Source organism: Dendropsophus ebraccatus, chromosome 15 (genome assembly GCF_027789765.1).
Source record: "Dendropsophus ebraccatus isolate aDenEbr1 chromosome 15, aDenEbr1.pat, whole genome shotgun sequence".
Taxonomy (NCBI): Eukaryota; Metazoa; Chordata; class Amphibia; order Anura; family Hylidae; genus Dendropsophus; species Dendropsophus ebraccatus.
In genome coordinates this window covers 11,483,876-11,504,869 of record NC_091468.1, presented here as the reverse complement: position 1 = coordinate 11,504,869, position 20,994 = coordinate 11,483,876, and the positions used below count along the sequence as shown (strand labels likewise).

The window sequence follows — 20,994 nt, the reverse complement described above, 5'->3', positions numbered from 1 at the left end:
TTTGAGTGGAATACCCCTTTTAAGACAGACCGATGCGTTTCCAGATGTTACCTGTTCACGCCGAGGCCTCAGACAAGAAATGAATTCGCCAGGCAGCTGAACAACGGAGCGGGCAGACCACAATAACTAAAGTCCTTTCAATATCTAAAAGTACATAAAAAAGAAATTGATCATCTGCTTTAATATCGAGTCCATTTCTCAGCCGTGTAAAAGGGAATAAAGTTGTACGGAGCTGGCGGAACAATCAGAACCGCGGGCACCGGGGGGGGGGGGGGGGGGGGGGGGGGGGGGGGGGGGCGGCTGCTGCTGGGAAATTGCTTGTATCCAGCACAATTAGGTTTCCATTTTCTTTAATAATGAAGTGGCTTTATAGCGGGATGTGACGGTGACGCTCGGAGATGATCGTCGGGGGGGACACAGAGGTGCTCTTCACCGCCACAAATCGTTTCTTTTACAGAATATGAACAAACACTTCAAACCCCGGGAACGGCTTCTAAGGAAAATTACAAAGCCTGGCGTGTGTGTGATAGAGCTGTCCCCCAGGCAGCCGGCCCTTCAATATTACTTACCGGAGACACCGCCAGCAGATTGCAGCTATAAGCAGTATTTTACGGAGAGGGCCCCTTAAGACAGGGACATGTCATTACTTATAGCGTCTTCCTCCCCGCGGAGAGCAGTCAGGATGCTGGAGACTAAGCAGGAGTGACACCTTAAATTCCTTCTGCCCATTCAGCCTGTCCCTCTTGATTTTCCTGAACCGTCAGCTTACCGGAGTTATCAATTCTTCCGCCGTCCTCTGCTTTTTATTATGGCGCTTATTATTATTATTATTAGTGTCCGTGTTGCCGTCTGCAGCTCGATGATACAAGGAATAATTCTACCATAAATATTCTGTCTATTGCAGAAATAGACACAGGTTGGGCATCAGTCATCAAAAGCTGTCAGGGCATGCTGGGAGTTGTAGTTTTGCTTTAGCTTAGAACCACAGGTCGGAGGAAACAATGCTGTGAATAGCTGAAGGCTCTCAGGGCATGGCCAGGTTGGCCAATACTTATCAAAGGTTGTCAGAGCATGCTGGGAGTTGTAGTTTTGCAGTAGCTGAAGGGCTACAGGTGTGGAAACAAAGGTCAGAGGCTAGTGGGCTATGCTGGGAGTTGTAGTTTTGAAATAGCTGATGGGCTGTAGGTTGGGAAACACGGGTCACATGCTATTGAGCATGCTGGGAGTTGTAGTTTTAAAATAGCTGAAAGGCCATTGGTTGGGAAACACTGGCCAGAGGCTATTGTGCCATGCTGGGGATTGTAAATAAGCAATAGCTGAAGATTCACAGGTCAGGGGTTGTCAGGGCATGCTGGGAGTTGTAGTTTTGCAATAGCTGAAGGGCTACAGGTGTGGAAACAAAGGTCAAAGGCTATTGGGCCTTGCTGGGAGTGTTAGTTTTGGAATAGCTGAAGGGCGACAGGTTGGGGAACACAGGTTGGAAGCTATTGGGCTATGCTGGGAATTGTAGTTTTAAAATCGCTGAAGGGCTGTAGGTTGGGGAACACAGGTTGGAGGCTATTGGGCCATGCTGGGGATTGTAAATTAGCAACAGCTGAAGATTCACAGGTCAGGGGCTGTCGGGGCATGCTGGGAGTTGTAGTTTTGCACTAGCTGAACAGCCTCAGGTTAGAGATCGCTGGCATGGGAAGATATGTGTTCAGGTTGATTCTACCAGAAAGTAATAGGACACCTGTAATAGAAAAGGAAACCACATTTTCTTCCCCTTGTATAGTTGGTGGAGGCTCCAGGAGCTGCGATCACAGCTGCGGCCCTCCTGGGCATCCTCTCCATCGGTTCTTGTATGACGACTAGCGGAATTTTCTTTCATTCAGCTTGGAGAAAACATATGAGAACCTTCACCAATTTCAGATGGTGCCCCCCCCCCTCCTTAGGTCAACGCTTCAACTTGTCCCAGAGGTTCTCGATAGGGTGAAGGTCCAGTCTCTGGGCAGGCCAGTCCATTCGATTAACCCCATTGTCACCGCACCAAGTCATGGAAGACATCGCAACGTGAAAACTGCCATTGTCCACTGTTACTCTCCCAAAATCAGAGGACTCTGAACTGCGTGACATCTTGTATATGACTGATGATGACGTTCTTTCCTACGTGATATTTATCAGCTTCACCCACGGCCAGAATCACCATGAGATATTAATGATACTATCTATCTATCTATCTATCTATCTATCTATCTATCTATCTATCTATCTATCTATCTATCTATCTATCTACCTCCCATCTACAGATCAGTTTGTAGATGTACTTGCATAAATACTTATTGCTATTAATGTACAGTCATTTCTTTAGGTGTGTTTAACCTCGGAGTGCCGGTGGACGCGCTGTTCTTTATTGGTAACCAGTTGGTTGCTACAAGCCATACAGGAAAGGTTGGAGTCTGGAACGCTGTCACCCAGCACTGGCAGGTCAGTCCTCCCCGATACTCCACCCCATGCTCTAATGATGACCAATTCATCCAGTATATCAGAGCTGTCTGAATATAATAGTTATGTATATGATATAGTACAATTCCTGCAGTCCATTCTGACAGTCCAGCTCTTTCTTTCTCTGCATACTGTTGCCCAGGTATGATGGGGGTTGTAGTTTTGCACCAGCTGGAAGAACACACATATTTACCTGCTGATGTTTTTCCTCTTCTGTTGGCACAGGTCCAGGACGTTGTTCCTATTACCAGCTATGACACGGCCGGATCATTTCTTCTCCTGGGATGTAACAACGGATCAATCTATTATATAGGTGAGAAGACCTGGGAAGAACATAAAACTTCTCAAATCATTTCTATTTAAAGGCTTCAGAGGGAATTGATCTTTCCCGATAGTTTCTTACCTACAGGGTCCTGGGGGAGAAGAGCCAGACTTTGGTTCATATCTTTCCATCTCTAAGTACACATGAATGAAAGGGGAAGCTAGGGCTATGTTCATACTGTGTTAAAACAACGGCCGTTGTTTGACACGGCCGCTGTCTCACATGTTCCTGTGGCCGATACTGCCATATCGCCTACAGGAATATTATTTTATTTTATTTGGAGTGCGGACACATTTGGGCGTGCCTGCAATCCAAATCACCATAGAACATCAGATCGGCCATACATAGTGTGAACGGCGGCACTTGTTCATGCACTAGCGGCCGAAAATAATTGACATGTCAACTATTTCTGCAGATTTACAGAACAATACAGAGTGTAAACAACGGCCGCTGTTCACATAGAGTTCTTTATTTTAAGACAAGAACGGCCTTGGTTTTAATTTCCAGCAACGGCCTTTGTCTTAAAAAAATACACTATGTGAACAAGGCCTAAATCTGTTTATAAAGTTAGTTAGCATAGTAGCCTGATGGGGTTTCTTTGGCTTACCTTACTGAAATAGTGGTCAGATTATCACTATGAAATCCACATTGTTAAAAGGGTGAAATCCTGATGCCAAGACTCTCCGTCAGTCAGTAGATCAGAGTGCCTGCCCCTTAAAGGAGAAGTCCGGTGAAAATTGTTATTAAAGTTTTGTATTGCCCCCCAAATGTTATACAAATCACCAAAATACACCTATTACAGGAAATGCTTATAAAGTGCTTTTTCCACTGCACTAACTACTGCATCAAGGCTTCACTTCCTGGATAACATGGTGATGTCACTTCCTGGATAACCTGGTGATGTCTTGACCCGACTCCCCGAGTTCTGCGGACTGTGGCTGCTGGAGAGGAAGGGACACAGGGCACTGGAGGGACACTGAGCATCCCTCTGCCATCATCCTCTCCAGCAGCCACAGCCCGCACAGCTCTGGGAGTCGGGTTGTGACATCACCATGTTTTCCAGGAAGTGACATCACCGTGTTACCCAGGAAGGGACATCACCGTGTTACCCAGGAAGGGACATCACCGTGTTACCCAGGAAGGGACATCACCGTGTTACCCAGGAAGGGACATCACCGTGTTACCCAGGAAGGGACATCACCGTGTTACCCAGGAAGTGACATCACCATGTTATCCAGGAAGTGAAGCCTTGATGCAGTACTAAGTGCAGGGGTAAAAGCACTTTATAAGCATTTCCCATAATAAGTGTATATTGATGATTTGTATAACTTTTGGGGGGCAATACAATACAATACAAATTTCCGCCGCACTTCTCTTTTAAGCTTCCATTGACTTCTGGCTTCCATTGATTTAGGAGAAGAAAGCTACAGGGGCTCCTTGTTTCTGGATTCTCTAGAACACCTAGCATCCTTTTATTGTAGTGGTGGATCAGTTCTCCTAGTTATTGTGTACGGTTCCTTCCATACAGATATGCAGAAGTTTCCATTACGGATGAAGGACAATGATCTTCTGGTAACAGAATTGTACCACGATCCATCCAACGATGCTATCACTGCCCTGAGTGTCTACCTCACCCCCAAAACAAGTGAGTCCCGGCTGAGTGACCTTCATTACACTTTCATGAAGCCATAAGTTACAATCAGGTGTAACATTTACTACGTGCATTTCATTTTCCTCGCCCTGTACACATAGACCGCCCTTACTTCGCGGCACCTCAGTGGAAATCTTTTTCCTTTGGATCTACTGGTTTCAGAAAGTTATATAGATATATAATTTCCCTCTATTTAAAAATCTATAGTTTTCCAGTACTTATCAGCTGTTGTATGTCCTGCAGGAAGTGGTGTATCCTTTCCAGTCTGTTGCTCCACCGTTCATTCACTGACAAAAAAATGCTGATGGAAAGTACATTGAGGGTGAGGACCTTTATTATAATCTGTTCCTACTTCTGGTGCGTCCTCTACAGGTGTCAGCGGAAACTGGATAGAGATCGCCTATGGCACCAGCTCTGGAGCCGTCAGGGTGATTGTGCAGCATCCAGAGACCGTAGGCTCCGGCCCGCAGCTCTTCCAGACGTTCACCGTCCACAGGAGCCCGGTCACTAAGATCATGTTGTCAGAGAAACACCTAGTGTCAGGTATGGCTCTGTTCTTATATTGTACTGCAGTGTCACTAACAAAGCCTCCTTGTGTACTACAGGAGAAAACCACCCCCAATGGCAGACAGTATCAGATCCATTATAGTCTATAGCACTGTGGATGCCATTGCCCGTGTGTTTGCCCACAGCTTGGACTACAGTAAAGTAGGATGTGTACACACACACCATGTAAGTGTGAATGCTATCTTTCTGCACAGGCGGTATTGCAGTTTTGGCTCCATAGACTCCAAGAGCCACAATGCAGGATTACAGGCCCCCTATGGGAGGCAATCTGTTACCTGCCTGTGCCCCATGGAGCCACATACAGCAGGAGATGTGGGAGATCAATGAAAAAGTACAGTTATAGAAAACTGATTCAGATGTAACAGTACCTGTGTGGGTGATATGTATACAAAAACAGTCTGTTCTTAAAGGGAAGGTGTCACCTAAATTTTTTTTTACTGATTAGAGTCAGATACTAAAACTTGTTCTTTTATTCTAATCTGTTTCTATTTTCAGTCTTTAATTTTTTATTTATTTCCCTTTTGTACATTGTTATGGAGGCGGCCATATTGCCTGGGCTGCTGTTAACAGCATTTAGTGACATGCTTTACAGCAAGACTCATGGACATAGATAGTAAACAGACTCTGTCCCCTTCCGATAAATGTGAAACATTACTGAGCGTGCTCTGTGATCTTTAAAGGGGTCATTCCACAGGGAGCTGATGTTGTCTCCTCTATCTGCAGTGCTGTACAGATTGCTTTACTGCAGCCTTCTCTTATCACCTCAGACACAACAGTTTTAGCCCCAGTGGTGAGAATGAAAACTGCAAGATCTCAGGAATATTTTATAATATAGACAGAAAAATGAAAAAAAAAGCAAAATATCACAAAAAAATTATTTTAAAAATATGTTTAAGATAAAAAAATTTAAAGGACAAGTCATTTTCTGATGACACTTTCCCTTTAAAATGTGCTTTGTTTTTTACGTTAGTTTGTGCTGACAATAACCACGTCCGGACCTGGACAGTAACTCGCTTCAGAGGAATGATCTCTACCCAGCCTGGGTCAACTCCACTCGCCTCCTTCAAGATCCTATCCCTGGAGGAGACCGAGAGCCATGGCAGCTATTCTTCAGGCAACGATATAGGTAGAGTGCACGTCTGTATGTTATGTACACTGCCAGGGCCTGTCTGTACTGCTACCAGTTAGGTAGTCCTGCATAGTCAGCAGTCACAAGCAGTTTCTGCCACTGCCTAGGAAGCAGGAAAAATATATTACTTATTATTAAAGGGGAAGTATCAGCAGGTTAGACAGATCTAACCCGCTGATATCTCCCTTTTGCACAGTAGACGCAGAGGAGGATAGTATGTCTCTTACCTTCCTCCTCTGCACTGTTCAGATGCAGTTAGTAGTTTCCTCCACGGTCCGGTGAGTGTGTTAGTAGCACTGCCCAGTCCCTATAGTGCTGATACGGTCCGCTCCATTCATTATCATTAGAAAGGGGCAGGCCTGTCGGGGGCGGATTGGCGCTATAGGGGCGCTGCAGTGCTCCTACGGGTGCCTCAGTGCTTTTAATGCTCTCACCGGACCGTGGAGCACATGACTAACTGCACCAGAATGGCACCATGGAGGAAGGTGAGAGACATACTATAAGGGTACAAACCCACTTGACGTATTTGCTGGGTGAATCAGTCTTAAAAATAAGCAGGCAAAACGCAGGTTGGCTTTATACAATTGTTCTGTGTTAAAATACGCAATTGTGTATTTTTGAAGCGTGAAGCTACATGCGTTTTTCACACAGGCTGTTAACAACTGATGCTTTGCTAACAACAAGCTTCACGCTTCAAAAATACACAATTGCGTATTTTAACGCAGAACAATTGTATAAAGCCAACCTGCGTTTTGCCTGCTTATTTTTAAGACTGATTCACGCAGCAAATACGTCAAGTGGGTTTGTACCCTTAGGGTATAAACCCACACACCGTATACACAGCGTATTTACTGCTGCGATACACAGCGAATACGCAGCAAAAACGCAACAAATACGCAACAAAAACGCAGCAGATTAGATCTAAATAACTGAACTCAGCATTAAATCTTCACCATCAAACTGCTGCGTATTTGTTGCGTATTTGTTGCGTATACGGTGTGTGGGTTTGTACCCTTAGAGACATATGTTCCTCCTCAGCGTCTCCTGTGCAATAGGGACATATCAGCAGGTTAGAATCGTCTAACCTGCTGATAGTTTCCCTTTAATTAATAGACTTTTCATGCGCTCCTAACCACCCAACTGTTCATGAGAACTGCTCCTTGAAAATGGCAGCACTTCAGTTCCCTGTATATTCAGTGGCTGGGACAATACTATAAAGAAGACACAGTACAAAAGTTTTAGTTACTTGATAACAGGAGAAGGCAGCATTTTTGCCTGATAAGATATATTACAGTTTCTTATTTGTGTTCTATTGATCGGTGTACCGTTTTCTGAAACAGAGACTGTGTAAATGAATAAACTTGTTGCTTCTATGACCGTCCTGTAGTCCAGAATATTAGTTAGTCCCACATGTATCCAGTTACAAGGATGCTAGAATAATGTAGTTATAGACTGATAGAGCTCCCACGTCTGTGTTCACGCTTTACATTTATATAAAAGCCAATAAATTCATTGTGTAATCAATCTTCTTTCCAGGACCTTTTGGAGAACGAGATGATCAGCAAGTCTTCATCCAGAAGGTGGTTCCTATAACTAACAAGTTATTTGTTCGGCTTTCTTCAACTGGAAAAAGGTGACTGGAGGAAAAAGATGGCCAAAATCAAAAAATGGAAAATGTCCACCATATTCACGTCTATAGTTCTACTTCCCTTTGCTTATAAGGAACATGTACAGAGTTTGTCAACTTATCATTTGCATCATGGGGAGGAGAGAAGAATCAGACTGCTCTGGTGCTGGCTAAGCCCTCCGAGAACATAGGGGTTGTGCCGTGAAAGTAAAGGCCATTTTACTCGGCCTTGGTTGCTAGAAACGCTTCTTTGGCCGATAAACGGCCTGTGTAAAATTTACAGCCGATCCTTGGCTGAAGACGCCCCCAAGCCGAACCCAACGGCAGCAAAAGGTTCTGCCAACTTTAGTATAATGTGCATGGGCATCTTAAAGGGGTCGTCCCGCGAAAATCTTTTTCTTTTAAATCAACTGGTGTCAGAAAGTTTATATAGCTTTTTTTATTCTTAAATTTTTATATCCAAAGGCATAACATACATAATAAAAAGATACATAGTTGTCTAGAAAAATAACAATTTCCAAGGTTCCACCTAACACCTAGTTTTGTTATTCCCCAAAAAAATTACCTTCCCACCCAGTTATATAGATTTGTAATTTACTTCTATTAAAAAATCTCAAGTCTTCCCATACTTATTAGCTGCTGTATGTCCTGCAGGAAATGTTGTTTTATTTTCAGTCTGACACAGTGCTCTCTGCTGACATCTCTGGCCGAGACAGGAACTGTCCAGAGCAGGAGAGGTTTTCTATTGGGATTCAGAGAAATTGTAATGGTTCATAATGCCAATGAGTGAACTTTGGGTGGCCAATGCTAGTTTATAGGCTTCTTTTAAAGCACTGTAGAGGCTGTCCAGGCATGATGGGATGTATATTTTTGCAACAGCTAAAGGGCTGCATGTTGGAGAGCATAGTCATGGTATTATGTGCTCACCCTTAGTGCAGGGATGGGGAACCTGCAGCCCTCCAGCTGTTGCAAAACTACAATTCCCCTCATGCCTGGGCAGCCAAAACTTGTTTTGTAGATGATGGAAGTTGTAATTTTTGCTGTAGGACCACAGGTTCCCCATCTTCCCTAGTGGACAAATAGCAGGTGACTGGGTAGAATCAGTATAGAATTACCCATAAATCCATGAAGATGACAGTGTGTTTCCTCATGCAGAATCTGTGAAATCCAAGCAGTCGACTGCACGACCATCACATGTTTTACTGTCCGGGAGTGTGAAGGATCCAGCCGCATGGGCTCCAGGCCCCGCCGCTATCTCTTTACAGGACACTCGAACGGAAGTATTCAGATGTGGGACCTGACTACTGCAATGGATATGGTGACAAAGACAGAAGATAAAGGTGCAATCCCGATCACAAAAGGAAGGTTGGAGGGAAATTTAGAAAAGTAGAATCTCCTCATTTGAATTATTTTTTTTTTATTGTTTCTCTTTAGATGTCGGAGGCCCAACAGAGGAAGAGCTGCTAAAGCTACTGGACCAGTGTGATCTGAGTGCTTCCCGCTGCGCCACTCCGAACATCAGCCCGGCCACCTCTGTCATTCACCAAAGTCGCCTACGTGATTCCAGCTCCAGGTATGAACACCTTTACATTACTGGATCCTATATCATTATGTTGTCCAAAGCAGAACTGTAAATTCTCCACTTTAGACAACCCCTATGTGTTAGAAGGGTATTCACATCTGAACATGGCCGAATGTGGCATTGCCTCAAGGGACACAGGTTCCCCCTTCTCGTGATCGCTGGGGTATCCTGTTAATAAGTGACAATTTGTAAACTTTTGATAACTCCTTTAATATCACTTTATTGTGTTGCGAAAGCAGCATTTTTGTCTGCTAAGATATATTACAGTTTGTTATACTGTTCTGGTAATTCTATTTTATCTGCATGTTAATAGCTTACAGCTCCATCACGAGACGATACACGAAGCTGCAACTTACGGCTCAGTGAGGCCTTACCGCGAGAGCCCCTTGTTGGCACGAGCTCGGCGCACAGAAAGCTTCCATAGCTACCGAGATTTCCAGGCCTTCGCCTTTAACAAAAATAACATTGAGAGGGCTAGCCCCGAAAACGGGAATTTTCTCTTGAAAAACGAGATCCGACTAAGCGATCAAGAAAGCTGCTTCCCCGAAAAGAAACCCGCAACCACCCAAAAAGCAACCAAGAGCGCGGAAGGCGCCGGCGAGTGCAGCCGCAATCCTGAGAACGCCGAGGTCAGGAGGAGGACCGCGGAGGAAGAAAGCGAACCCAAGGCTGATGTGAAGAAGAAAAGTGGATTTGAAGGAGCATTTCTTAGCAGGCGAAAAGTTTCCCAAGTACCTCACTTAAGCTCATCGCCGTGTGACGGCGGAAACGAGTCGTCTGGCACTGCCTCCCCGTCTCCTACCAAGTCCTCCACCTCGCCGCGCCGTAAGAAAAGCGACTCCTCCTGCCAGGACTATGCAATATGATGCAATGCTCTGTGATCTTGCTGCATTTGTGGGTTCAACACTGACTACTAATCTCCACCCAAAGTCTGTACAGAGAGCGGAGTCACATGATGCAATTCTCCCGTGGTGCTGACCCCTAGGAAACTACATGCACTGGGACTGGAAATCTTGCGGTCCGTTTAGTGGTCCCAATGGCTTGCTCCGGTCTCTGCTCCTGAGACAGTGTTTAATTTAAAGGGATTGTCTGGTTTGATATAGTTCTCCTGTATGGGCACACACCTTGTTAGATGTCTCCAGCATTGCCTTGGTCCTTGATGTCTTGAGCACCATACATATAGGAGGATATTGGGTTGTTAGTTTACATACATTACGTCCATGGATGAGGCTTAGAAGTCAGTGGATGCGTACTACACATCCTGTGGTGGTTACCTACATCCCAGAGCAGATTGCAGGGGCTAGCCCAGATTCTGAAAAACACACTACTTTCTTACAAAAACAGTGCCACCCCTGTTCTCAGGTTGTGTGTGGTATTACAATTCAGCTCCATTAACTTCTATGGAACTGAGATGCAAACCCACACCCATACTGATTACTGTAAAAAAAAAAAAACAACAAAAAAAACTTTTTGACACACAGTCAGGGTCTGTGTGTTCCGAGAAGTACCCAGCTGAGTGTTCCACCCTGGCTCACTGCTCTCCGCCTCATTGTATACGATTGGCTTAGTTACTGTATAAACCTAAAGACCCTATTACACTGAATGGTTATCGGCCTTACTTGGCCAATTACCTACGGTTCAGGCCGATAATCATTCAGTGTAATAGCACATATTGAAAGGCAAAGATCAGCCAACATGCACATTGTCGGCTGATGTGGTCCTTTAACATGTTGAAAGATCAGTGACTATCTGCTGCCTGTCGCGTTGCGCAATATGAGCGGTGGCAGCCGACTGCCAGTGACTTCTAAAGATCGTTCAGGCGGCCCTTCCCACTGCTCCCCACTCCCTGTCTGTGTGTGTAATAGCAAAGGCAGCGAGTGGGGAATGAGAGGGAAGCGAGCACTGAGCTGACAGGTAGGCGCTCGCTTCCCCGACACATCGGGCCATGTGATACAGCCTTAAATAGCCCATCTTATGCTACAAGACTGGGAGAAAAGTGCTCAGCAGAGCGATCATCTGAACAACGACCAATCAAAGTTCTTTGTAAAGTAACAATGACACTTTAAAGGGGTTATCCAACGTCAGAAAAACATGGCCACTTTCTTCCAGAGATAGCATCACTCTTGTCCCCAGTTCAAATGTGGTCTGCATTTAAGCCTCATTCACTTCAATGGAACTGAGTTACAAAGCCTGCACCCAAACCGGAGACAAGAGTGGTGCTGTCTCTGGCAGAAAGTGGCCATGTTTTTCTAATGTTGGATAACCCCTTTAAGGCTGGAGGTTTATATATGAACCCATGATAGAAAAGAAGAGAATATTTCTGGCAAAATCCTTCCCTCATTCCTATCTGACAGCAGCACAAGATGGAGGATGGAGTCAGTATTTTTATTTAGAAACCATTACATTCTGTGCCTCCTGTCCCCAGAATTGTATACAGGGGAGAGCTGTCAATCAGGTTTTGTGGGCGGGAGAAGCAGGACGGTGTTACAGATAGGAGACCTGGCGTCACAACTGGACAACTTGTACCTGTATACTATCTTAAAGAGTTATCTTAATATGGACACTGATATAGGGGGTCTCCCGCTCTATGAGCCCAGACATAGAGCTGCTCCATTCTGGTGGACTATAACTATTCATGAATTACATGAACGGAGTAAAACACTACATATTTATTGCAGCAGGAACTAAGCTCAGGGCGATCAGCCAATCGCTCTGGTGTCTGGGTTTGGAATCTGTCATGTTCGGGACCCCTTTATTAGCCAGTTCGGAAAGCAGCTACTGAATAGGACAGGCCCATGCTCCGGAGGATTCTGCAGGCTTTGCCTGTGTCTCCCTGCTCGCTGTCTGGACGTGTAATAGCACAGGCAGCGAGCGTGGAACGAGAGGGGGAAGTTTGCGTTTTGTGATACGTTTTGAGATAGAAACGTATTTGTTCTGATGCCAGAAGTTTGGGTCACTGTGGACGTGTCCCATGCCATAGGCCAGGGGTACGGAACCCCGGCTCTCCAGCTTCTGCAAAACTACAACTCCCATCAGTAGTTTGCAACAGCTGGAGAGCCAAGGTTCCCTACACCTGACCTAGTGACTTGCACGCACAAGCCGTGTTATAACGTAATGGGACTCATGCAGGAAACTCGTTGGGAGTGGGATGTTTACACAGCAACCAACACTGCATGCATAACTTTCAACCTTATCAGGTACTCTAAAGGCATAGTATGGTTGCTTTGTTCCAAAAACAGCGTCATGCATGTGCATGGGTTATAGCCTGTGCATGAAGTAAGTTTAGCTGCAATACCCGACACAACCACATACAGGGGTGGCGCTGTTTCTGAAAGATGTTTTTCTATGCTCAAAACCTTTAAAGCAACTGGATCAATGATGGATAGTCGACATATGGATCAACCCTAAAGCTTTACTCCCGAGAATGATATGTTCCTAGGTGGGGCCGGATCTGATGACATTATGCTGAAGCATGGCAGTATTTATTCTACACTACGTCTGGTTCTGCGATGGTATGACCGGCATGCAGTCTGGTTTGGGCTGAGCTGTCGTTCTGCAGCCCTGTAACTTTTTCTATACCTTTCTTTTTGTACACATAGGCTAGTGAATAATTTATTGATCTATAAATAGTTATTTATCGTACTATGGGACACACTGACCGCACATAGAAAACATTATCAGAAATATTTAATTTTTTTTTTTTTTTAAATAGAAATATATAGCAATATTTGCACGAGACACGACGTAGTCTTTTTCTATTTCAGCGCGGCTTCTACAGCGACATTGCACTCTGGTGTCTTTACACACCGTCGTCTTCAATGCACCCCCATGTCTTGTTAGATGGTTGGACAGTATTTAATGTTCTGGAAATATTTTACCTGAGATACAAGATAAAACCGACCAATGAGAAACTTTTTTTTTAATAAAATCTTTATCTAATGGAGTATATTATATATATTATGCATATTTTACAGTATGTAATGTGTTTGTTCTCACTCTGTAACAACCCAGTAAGAGATATAAAAGATGTAAATGATTATTTCTTACATTGTGCTCTCCTTCATTTTTCCAGGAATTGATCAAGAAAAAAAGATTTTCATTGTTTTAGTGTTTATCACGCATCATTGGATCCACTTTATGGTTTAGTTCAAGGGAAGGTTTCATCAGAAAATGACTTATTGTATAAATAATTTAGCAGGTTCATAAGGTAAAGATGAGGGCACTCACCGCTTTTGTGATCTTTTTATTTGTTTTTCAATTCATCTCTTTGCGTGCATAAATGGTGCAGGGCATACCGGGCTTAGCGTGGACACCAGACACCCACCGGATCGGGTAACAGCTGTTTCACGCGCATGCGCGCTTCTACAGACCGCCTCTCACCCGAGCCTGGAAAAAAAAAAGCTTCACTCCGTGACGTGTGTGAGTGGGCATTACAAAAATTCAAAACATACATAAAATATATACCGTATATCATGATGTGACTTACAAAAACATATTTAAGTCTTTTTAAGTCTTTTTATTCCGGGCTCGGGTGAGAGGCGGTGTCTGTAGAAGCGCATGCGCGTGAAACAGCTGTTACCTGATCCGGTGGGTGTCTGGCGTCCACGCTAAGCCCGGTATTCTCTGCACCATTTATGCACGCAAAGAGATGAATTGAAAAACTAATAAAAAGATCACAAAAGCGGTGAGTGCCCTCATCTTTATCTTACGAACCTGCTAAGTTTCTATGTATCTACATTCGTAGTAAGCACCAACCAGTGATTATTGACTTGTCTCTGTCCGTCTGTGGGATCCAAGACCTTGGAAGCCTAGGTTCAGCAGTGCCGGTGGCTATTTATCTACCTAGTGTTGTTACATAAGTCTGTTTTAAACACCTGAGCACGCTGAGCTCAATATGGCAGAAGTAGGAACAGGTATAGTACAAGATAGTGAAATGGATCTGGAAACTGACGAACAAAGAGACTTGGAAGCGTGCAATTGTAATGAAGGGCGGGCGGATGCCAGCACCTTTTTTTTATCAGCTGTGACTACAAAGAAGCCATCCAAGTGATGAGTAATAAAAACCTAGAGCTGAAAGTCCAACAATTAGCACCAACAACAACGAGCACCGCGCAGTTTGCATTCTTATAAGGAAGTATCTCAATTTGTGGACAATCAAGACTTTATCCAACAATGGAATGAGTTACATCAGAGGCATGCAATGAACCTCCTAGCCCTCGTTCTAAAGCAAAATGAAAAAGAATATGAAAAAATCACTGAGGAACTATGCAAAGCAAAGACGGAATTGCGAACCAGGACACCTGATAAAGATTTTAAGCTTTTCATGAAGAAACTAAATAGCAAATTGTTTTTGTTACAGAAAGATATTAAAACACAAAAAAAAGGATACATTTATTAGGGATAAGACGGACTGCGATACAGGAAAAGCTTTCATAAGGAAACCCTATCAAGAAAAGAGATACTACAAAAGACTATATAACAAGACAATTGGAGGACAACAAGGAAAGGGTAAAATTCAGAAACGAAAAAAGACATCTGATTTTTGGACGACTGAAACAGAATCGTCTTCATTAGAAGAAATTAGCAACAAACCAATGCAAAAAAAAGACTCAACGTACACAAGTTTCTAATGCGGTACAAAAATACTTCAATCAACAGCGCGAGAGTAGAGGCCAATCCAGTCGGGGAGACGTAGGGGAAAGCCAACAGTCTGGAGGAAGAGAAGGAAAAAAGGAGACAAGTCAACTACTCCCTTTAGAAAAAAGAGAATTTGGCGAGGCAGAGGAGAAAAGAGACGGCTACAAAGTCAAAGTAGTAAGGAGAAGACAAGTCACGTGGAAGCAGGACTTGGAGACCCCCCCGACATTGATAAATTTAACCGATATCGTTTTGGACAGTAGCGTCTATAGTTTGCTCAATAAAGGACTAAACTTCTGTATCCCAGAAGCGTTTAGTTTAGTGGACTTTGAGATTGACCTACATAAATCAATACGCAAATTAGGCTTGAAAAAATTCTTTGCCCAAAGTCCAGAGAAAAAGGAAACTAAACCAGAAGGAGAAACACCAATTACCTCTGATACCCTAGGCTTTTATTTGGCAGGGGCAGAAACAGAGATGGATCAGGAATGTTTGAGTGTTCTGGCGGAGCTACTTGGTCATAGGGACAATAAAGATCCATTGTCTGACCATACATTTTTTACAGGAGGAGTCAAATCCAGCTTTACCCCCCCCCCCCCCCCCCAGTACAACCAGGAGGTAACCTGGACCTGTTCCGCTTCAAGGTTATGGAGGATGTTAAAGCTTTGGTGTACCCCGAAGCTCCCCCTAACCTAACTGAAGCCGAACCTAACCTAACTGAAGTCAGCCTTGAAATGGCTAAAAGAAAACAATGAAATTATAGTCAAAAAAGCGGACAAGGGGGGTAATGCTGTCATTATGACCAAGAGATATTATCTAGAGGAAGCAGCTCGACAATTAAACGATACAAGTAATTATTTAAAACTAAAGGAGAACCCTACACAAAAACTAAAAGGGATGTTACAGACCCTGCTACGCACATACGTAGAGAAAGGAGTTTTATCACGATCAAAAGCTGAAAAACTACCACCAAATCCAAAAGAGCCTTGTTGGTACTTTGTCCCGAAAATTCATAAAACATTAGAGTCCCCCCCCCTCCGGTAGACCTATCGTCTCTGGGGTGGGATCCCTCACAGAACCTCTGTCACAGTATATTGATTGGTTATTGAGGCCCCTTCTGGACGAAGTGCCAACTTTGGTTAAGGATATTAATGACTTCTTGGCAGCAATAGAAAACACACAATGGGAGAGCGAGGCCTGGTTAGCGTCAATAGACGTGGAGAGTCTGTATACTAGGATCCCGCAAGACCTAGGGGTATATGTAATTCGTTCACTTTTAGAAAAAACAGAAGCAAGTCCTGACTGTGTTAATTTTATTTGTGAAAGCCTGAGATTTATTCTAGAAAACAACACTTTTACGTTTAATGGCACCTGGTATGCCCAGTGCGGTGGGACGGCAATGGGCACGCCAGTTGCATGTACTTTAGCCAATTTATTTCTGGCAGATTTTGAAAGACAAATGATTTTTAGTGTAAACAATCCTTACTCCAAATTTATAAGATGTTATAGACGCTTTGTAGACGATGTCTTTATGATCTGGTTAGGCACTGCAGAAGAATTCACACAGTTCATGAGGTATTTACAAACAAATACATATAATATGTCCTTTACAAGCGAACTAGAAAAACAAGAGATTGAATATCTAGATGTCATGATACAAGTAACTAATGATACATTGACAACTACTAGTTATAGAAAGCCCACTGCCTCAAATACCCTCCTGCACTACTATAAGAGTTACCACCCCAAACACGTGAAGTCAGCAGTCCCCTACGGCCAATACTTAAGATTGAGACGTATAAATAGTACTGATGAAACATTTCTCCAAAAAGCAGAACTCACCCACCGTTTAGTCCTGAGAGGCTATCCGGAAGATGAACTCCGGGAGGCAAGAAATAGAGCCTTTGAGAAACAAAGATACCAGCTTTTATTTGCAAATAAACGAAAAAAAACACTGTACACAGAGAGATAGGTTTGCTTTTACGTTCAAATACAGTCCATTGGCTAACGTTATACGTAGTACAATACATAATAACTGGTACCTGGTACAAAATGACCCGATTCTTTCAAAAATTTACCCAGGCAAACCCTTAATTACATTTAAAAGAAGCAAGAATCTAAAAGATGTCCTGGTTCGTAGCCGTTTCCAAGAGGAGAGGAAAAAAACGGACTGGATCCGTGAATCAGCTCCAAAAGGCATGTTCAAGTGCGGAAATTGTGCGTGGTGCGCACAGTGCCTTGACACTAAGTCAGTCACACTGGGGGGAGTAGTCTGTAATATAAAGGATTTTGTATGTTGTGGCACAAAAGGAGTAGTGTATGCCATAGTTTGTAACTGTGGGGTACACTACATAGGGAAAACAATTCGGAAGTTAAACCACCGGTTTTATGAACATGTATATTCTTGTAGAACTAGTAAAGGGGGAACACGTCTCATCGAACATATAAGGGAGAAACATGGAGTTAATACAGATTGCCTCAGATTTGTTGGTTTAGAACGAGTATATAACAAAGCAGGTACAGATATAAATAGGATCTTACTCCAGAGAGAAGCCCGATTGATTCTAGCTACGGGAGCTGAAGGAAGCCTAGGTCTAAATGATAGATTAGACTTAAATATGTTTTTGTAAGTCACAGCATGATATATGGTATATATTTTATGTATGTTTTTAATTTTTGTAACGCCTACTCACACACGTCAGGGAGTGAAGCTTTTTATTCCGGGCTCGGGCGAGAGGCGGTGTCTGTAGAAGCGCGCATGCACGTGAAACAGCTGTTACCCGATCCGGTGGGTGTCTGGCGTCCACACTAAGCCCGGTATGCCCTGCACCATTTATGCACGCAAAGAGATGAATTGAAAAACAAATAAAAAGATCACAAAAGCGGTGAGTGCCCTCATCTTTACCTTACGAACCTGCTAAGTTTCTATGTATCTACATTCGTAGTGAGCACCAACCAGTGATTATTGACTTGTCTCTGTCCGTCTGTGGGATCCAAGACCTTGGAAGACTAGGTTCAGCAGTGCCGGTGGCTATTTATCTACCTAGTGTTATTGTATAAATAATGTTTATATGTTTTTAAGAATTTTTGGTGACATTGTTTCTATTTTTCTATATCATAAAATAATCCTGAGATCTTTTCAGTTTTCATTTTCACCACTGGGGCTAAAACTAAACTGAGACTTCTTGTTGTGTCTATGGTGATAAGAGGAGGCTGCTGCAAAGTCATCTGTACAGCATTGCAGCGTCATGTGACACCAGTAGATAGAGGAGACAATAGCAGCTCCCTGTGGAATGACCTCTTCACAGGTCACAGAGCGCGCTCAGTAATGTTTCACATTCATCTCTAGGAGAGATTCTGTCTATTGTTGTCTATGTCCATGAGTTGCTGAAAAGCATGTTGCTAAATGCTGTTAAAAGCTCAGGCAAGATGGATTGTTACATAATGTAGAATTAAAAAATATACATTATTATCCTATTCAGTAAAAGAAAATTTAGGTAACACTTTCCCTTTCAATATCTGAAATCCAGCCTCAGTAGGGCCCAGGTGTCCTGGCGTGGTGCTACATTGTGTTCAGGTGAATGGGACAATGCTGTAGTGCCTTGCACTGCCACTACTAATAGTACATTGATTGCAAGGATGAGCAGGGTAAATGTTTAAATGGTTACTGTGGTTTTATAGGGGTACTATCGGCAGGTTAGACAAGCCTAACCTGCTGATAGCCCCTAATGCGCATGGGGCACCGAGGAGGAAGGTATGTCTCTTACCGTCCTCCTCTGTGCCATTCCTGGGCACTTAGTAGTTGAATTCACATCCTGGAGCACCGTTAGGAGCACTGCCTAACAAACATAGTCATGACCCATTGTTTAGATACCAATTTTTCAAGAATTATTATAATTTTGAAAATGAAATTTGACCAGATATTTTTTTTTATAACTGTAAACTTTATTTCATACAAAACACAAGGACACAGATTGACGTTCTGTAATCTACAGATGATGGTAGATGGAAGTTTCCGTTCTTATCTTCACGGTCTGGTGCAGATGATTGGTGATCATTTTCGCTTGGTTCAGCCTGTAGGAAAAACCATATAATCTTTTGAATTTCCTGTGTCTCTGAGGTCTCCTGCCCTTCTCTCTCCTTTATACTGGATCATATATAGGTGGTCTATATAGGACACTTAAGCATTCTTAAAGGGAATCTGTAACCTCCTGATCACATACCAAGATGATGGCACCACTGGTTAGATCTAAATGAAAGGATCCAGAACATACCTTTTGTTGCCTGTCTTTTTTTTATTTTCACAAACACCTTTATTGGGGCAATAATCGTGTCAAAGAGGCGGAGCCTATTATTCCCTGGGCCCTAGCACTGCTACACCTGACTGTGCTGTATGCAGAGTATATGCTGGAGATGGGCACACAGCACAGTGAGGCGTAGTGGTGCTAGGGTCAAGAGAATAGGCTCCGCCTCTTTGACACCATTTACAGCCCATTTAAAGGCGTATATAAAAATAAAAACAGACTCAATGACCTAGGTATGTTCTGAATGCTTTCATTGCTATCTATCCTGCGGTGCCGTCGGCTCAGTAGGTGATCAGGGGGGTCACAGATCCACTTTAAAGGCAATATATACAGTTCATATAGTGATCAGAGCTCTGGGAGGGACCATGCATTGATTGATCACGCAGGATTGGTGGAGGCCACTGTTGCATTGCTGCGTTTATTGGTGCCTGTCATTGAAACAATTGAGAAAGAAGTCATCTTGTCGTTGTTGGTAACGTAGATGACACATTGGACAATCATTGTGGTTTGTTTCATGGCACAAATCTTTATAGATGGAAATTTCCATTGTATTGAAGTTTAGCTGGTAAAGGTTATAGGCCATGGATGGTCACGCTTCCGGTGTTATAGTGGTGTGTCGGTAAAGGCCGTGTGCTGCTTAGTCACAGTGCTGAAGCTCTTTATGGTGCTCATCAGATCTTCGTCATCCATAAACTAGAAGTAAGAAAAGCATCAATGAGTATTATTATCGAGATATGACGGAAGACACAATATGGATGAGCAGATCAATGGGAAAAGTTTTCCTCTTACTCCTGAGATCTATGATTCTGAGGTAGTGCTTAAAGTGAACCTGTCACCCCAGTTGCCGGGGTGAAGGTCGCCTGACCCCCCGGTGGAGCCCCTATACTTACCCCTTCCTCGAATGACTGGAGCTGTCATTCTCTATGGGCATCGGACTCATATCTGATGAGCGGGCGCACAGCTTCTGACAGGGATTTCTCGGCGGTGAGACGGGGACCGGGACTTGGAGGAATGGGTAAGTATAAGGGGCTCCATGGGGGGGTCGGGCGGCCTTCACCCCGGCAGCCGGGGTGACAGGCTTCCTTTAAATTGTAATCCGTATTGATGACATTTGCTACAAACACTGTTTGTAATGTTGTCCAATCAACCAGAAGGGGCCTCACAACTCTTCTGGAGAGCGGCACTGCCCATATGACTTCACTGTTAAGAGATATGCAGAGCAACACTATTTAGAGGTAGCTTCCTTGGGGATCAATCTTTGACTCTTTTAAAGGAGAAGTCCTTACTTCTCATCTTACTTTTAACAGGCGGCAGAGGCAGGGGAGAGAGTAACAATGATCGCTTACCTCTCCCCGTGCCCGTGATGCACCGCTGGCCCCGAGTTGTGAGGACGTTACGAGAATGTCCATCCCAGCTGATGGACAGCCCGCTCAGCCAATCTGTGACTGGAGTGGCGTCCTGTCACAGTCACGAATTGGCTGAACGGCCAGTCCATCAGCCGAAGATCCTGAAGTGGGGATCTGGCCCTGAAGAGGCACGGGGAGAGGTGAGATTATACCCTTTATTTCTCCCCCGTGCCCCTGCCTTTAAAAAAATGGAGGCCAGACTTCTTCTTTAAGAAGCCTTAGAACATGACTAGGTATTAATGAATTGGGCCAGTCCAGAAGGAGATGTTGCCCCTTTGTAGGAGT

The 20,994-nt window shown here is 43.8% G+C and overlaps 2 protein-coding genes across 3 annotated transcripts in view; one reads left to right on the top strand and one right to left on the bottom strand.

Annotated features, from left to right (window-relative positions):
- Window positions 1-13,509, top strand: part of KCTD3 (potassium channel tetramerization domain containing 3) — a 40,449-nt gene extending 26,940 nt beyond the window's left edge. The window contains exons 3-11 of one of the 2 annotated variants that reach the window (XM_069954369.1): window positions 2,351-2,466; window positions 2,710-2,797; window positions 4,335-4,451; window positions 4,830-5,000; window positions 5,995-6,150; window positions 7,690-7,786; window positions 8,936-9,120; window positions 9,215-9,353; window positions 9,676-13,509. In XM_069954369.1, coding sequence (XP_069810470.1) covers window positions 2,351-2,466; window positions 2,710-2,797; window positions 4,335-4,451; window positions 4,830-5,000; window positions 5,995-6,150; window positions 7,690-7,786; window positions 8,936-9,120; window positions 9,215-9,353; window positions 9,676-10,228 — 1,622 coding nt within the window. In that variant the 3' untranslated portion in view covers window positions 10,229-13,509. The remainder of the gene's footprint in view (window positions 1-2,350; window positions 2,467-2,709; window positions 2,798-4,334; window positions 4,452-4,829; window positions 5,001-5,994; window positions 6,151-7,689; window positions 7,787-8,935; window positions 9,121-9,214; window positions 9,354-9,675) is intronic. The other variant, XM_069954368.1, reaches the window with a different exon arrangement.
- Window positions 13,510-19,481: 5,972 nt separating this feature from the next.
- The window catches only part of USH2A (usherin), a 504,580-nt gene continuing 503,067 nt past the window's right edge, over window positions 19,482-20,994 (bottom strand). Inside the window, exon 73 of the mRNA XM_069955428.1 lies at window positions 19,482-19,996. Coding sequence (XP_069811529.1) covers window positions 19,907-19,996 — 90 coding nt within the window. The 3' untranslated portion in view covers window positions 19,482-19,906. The remainder of the gene's footprint in view (window positions 19,997-20,994) is intronic.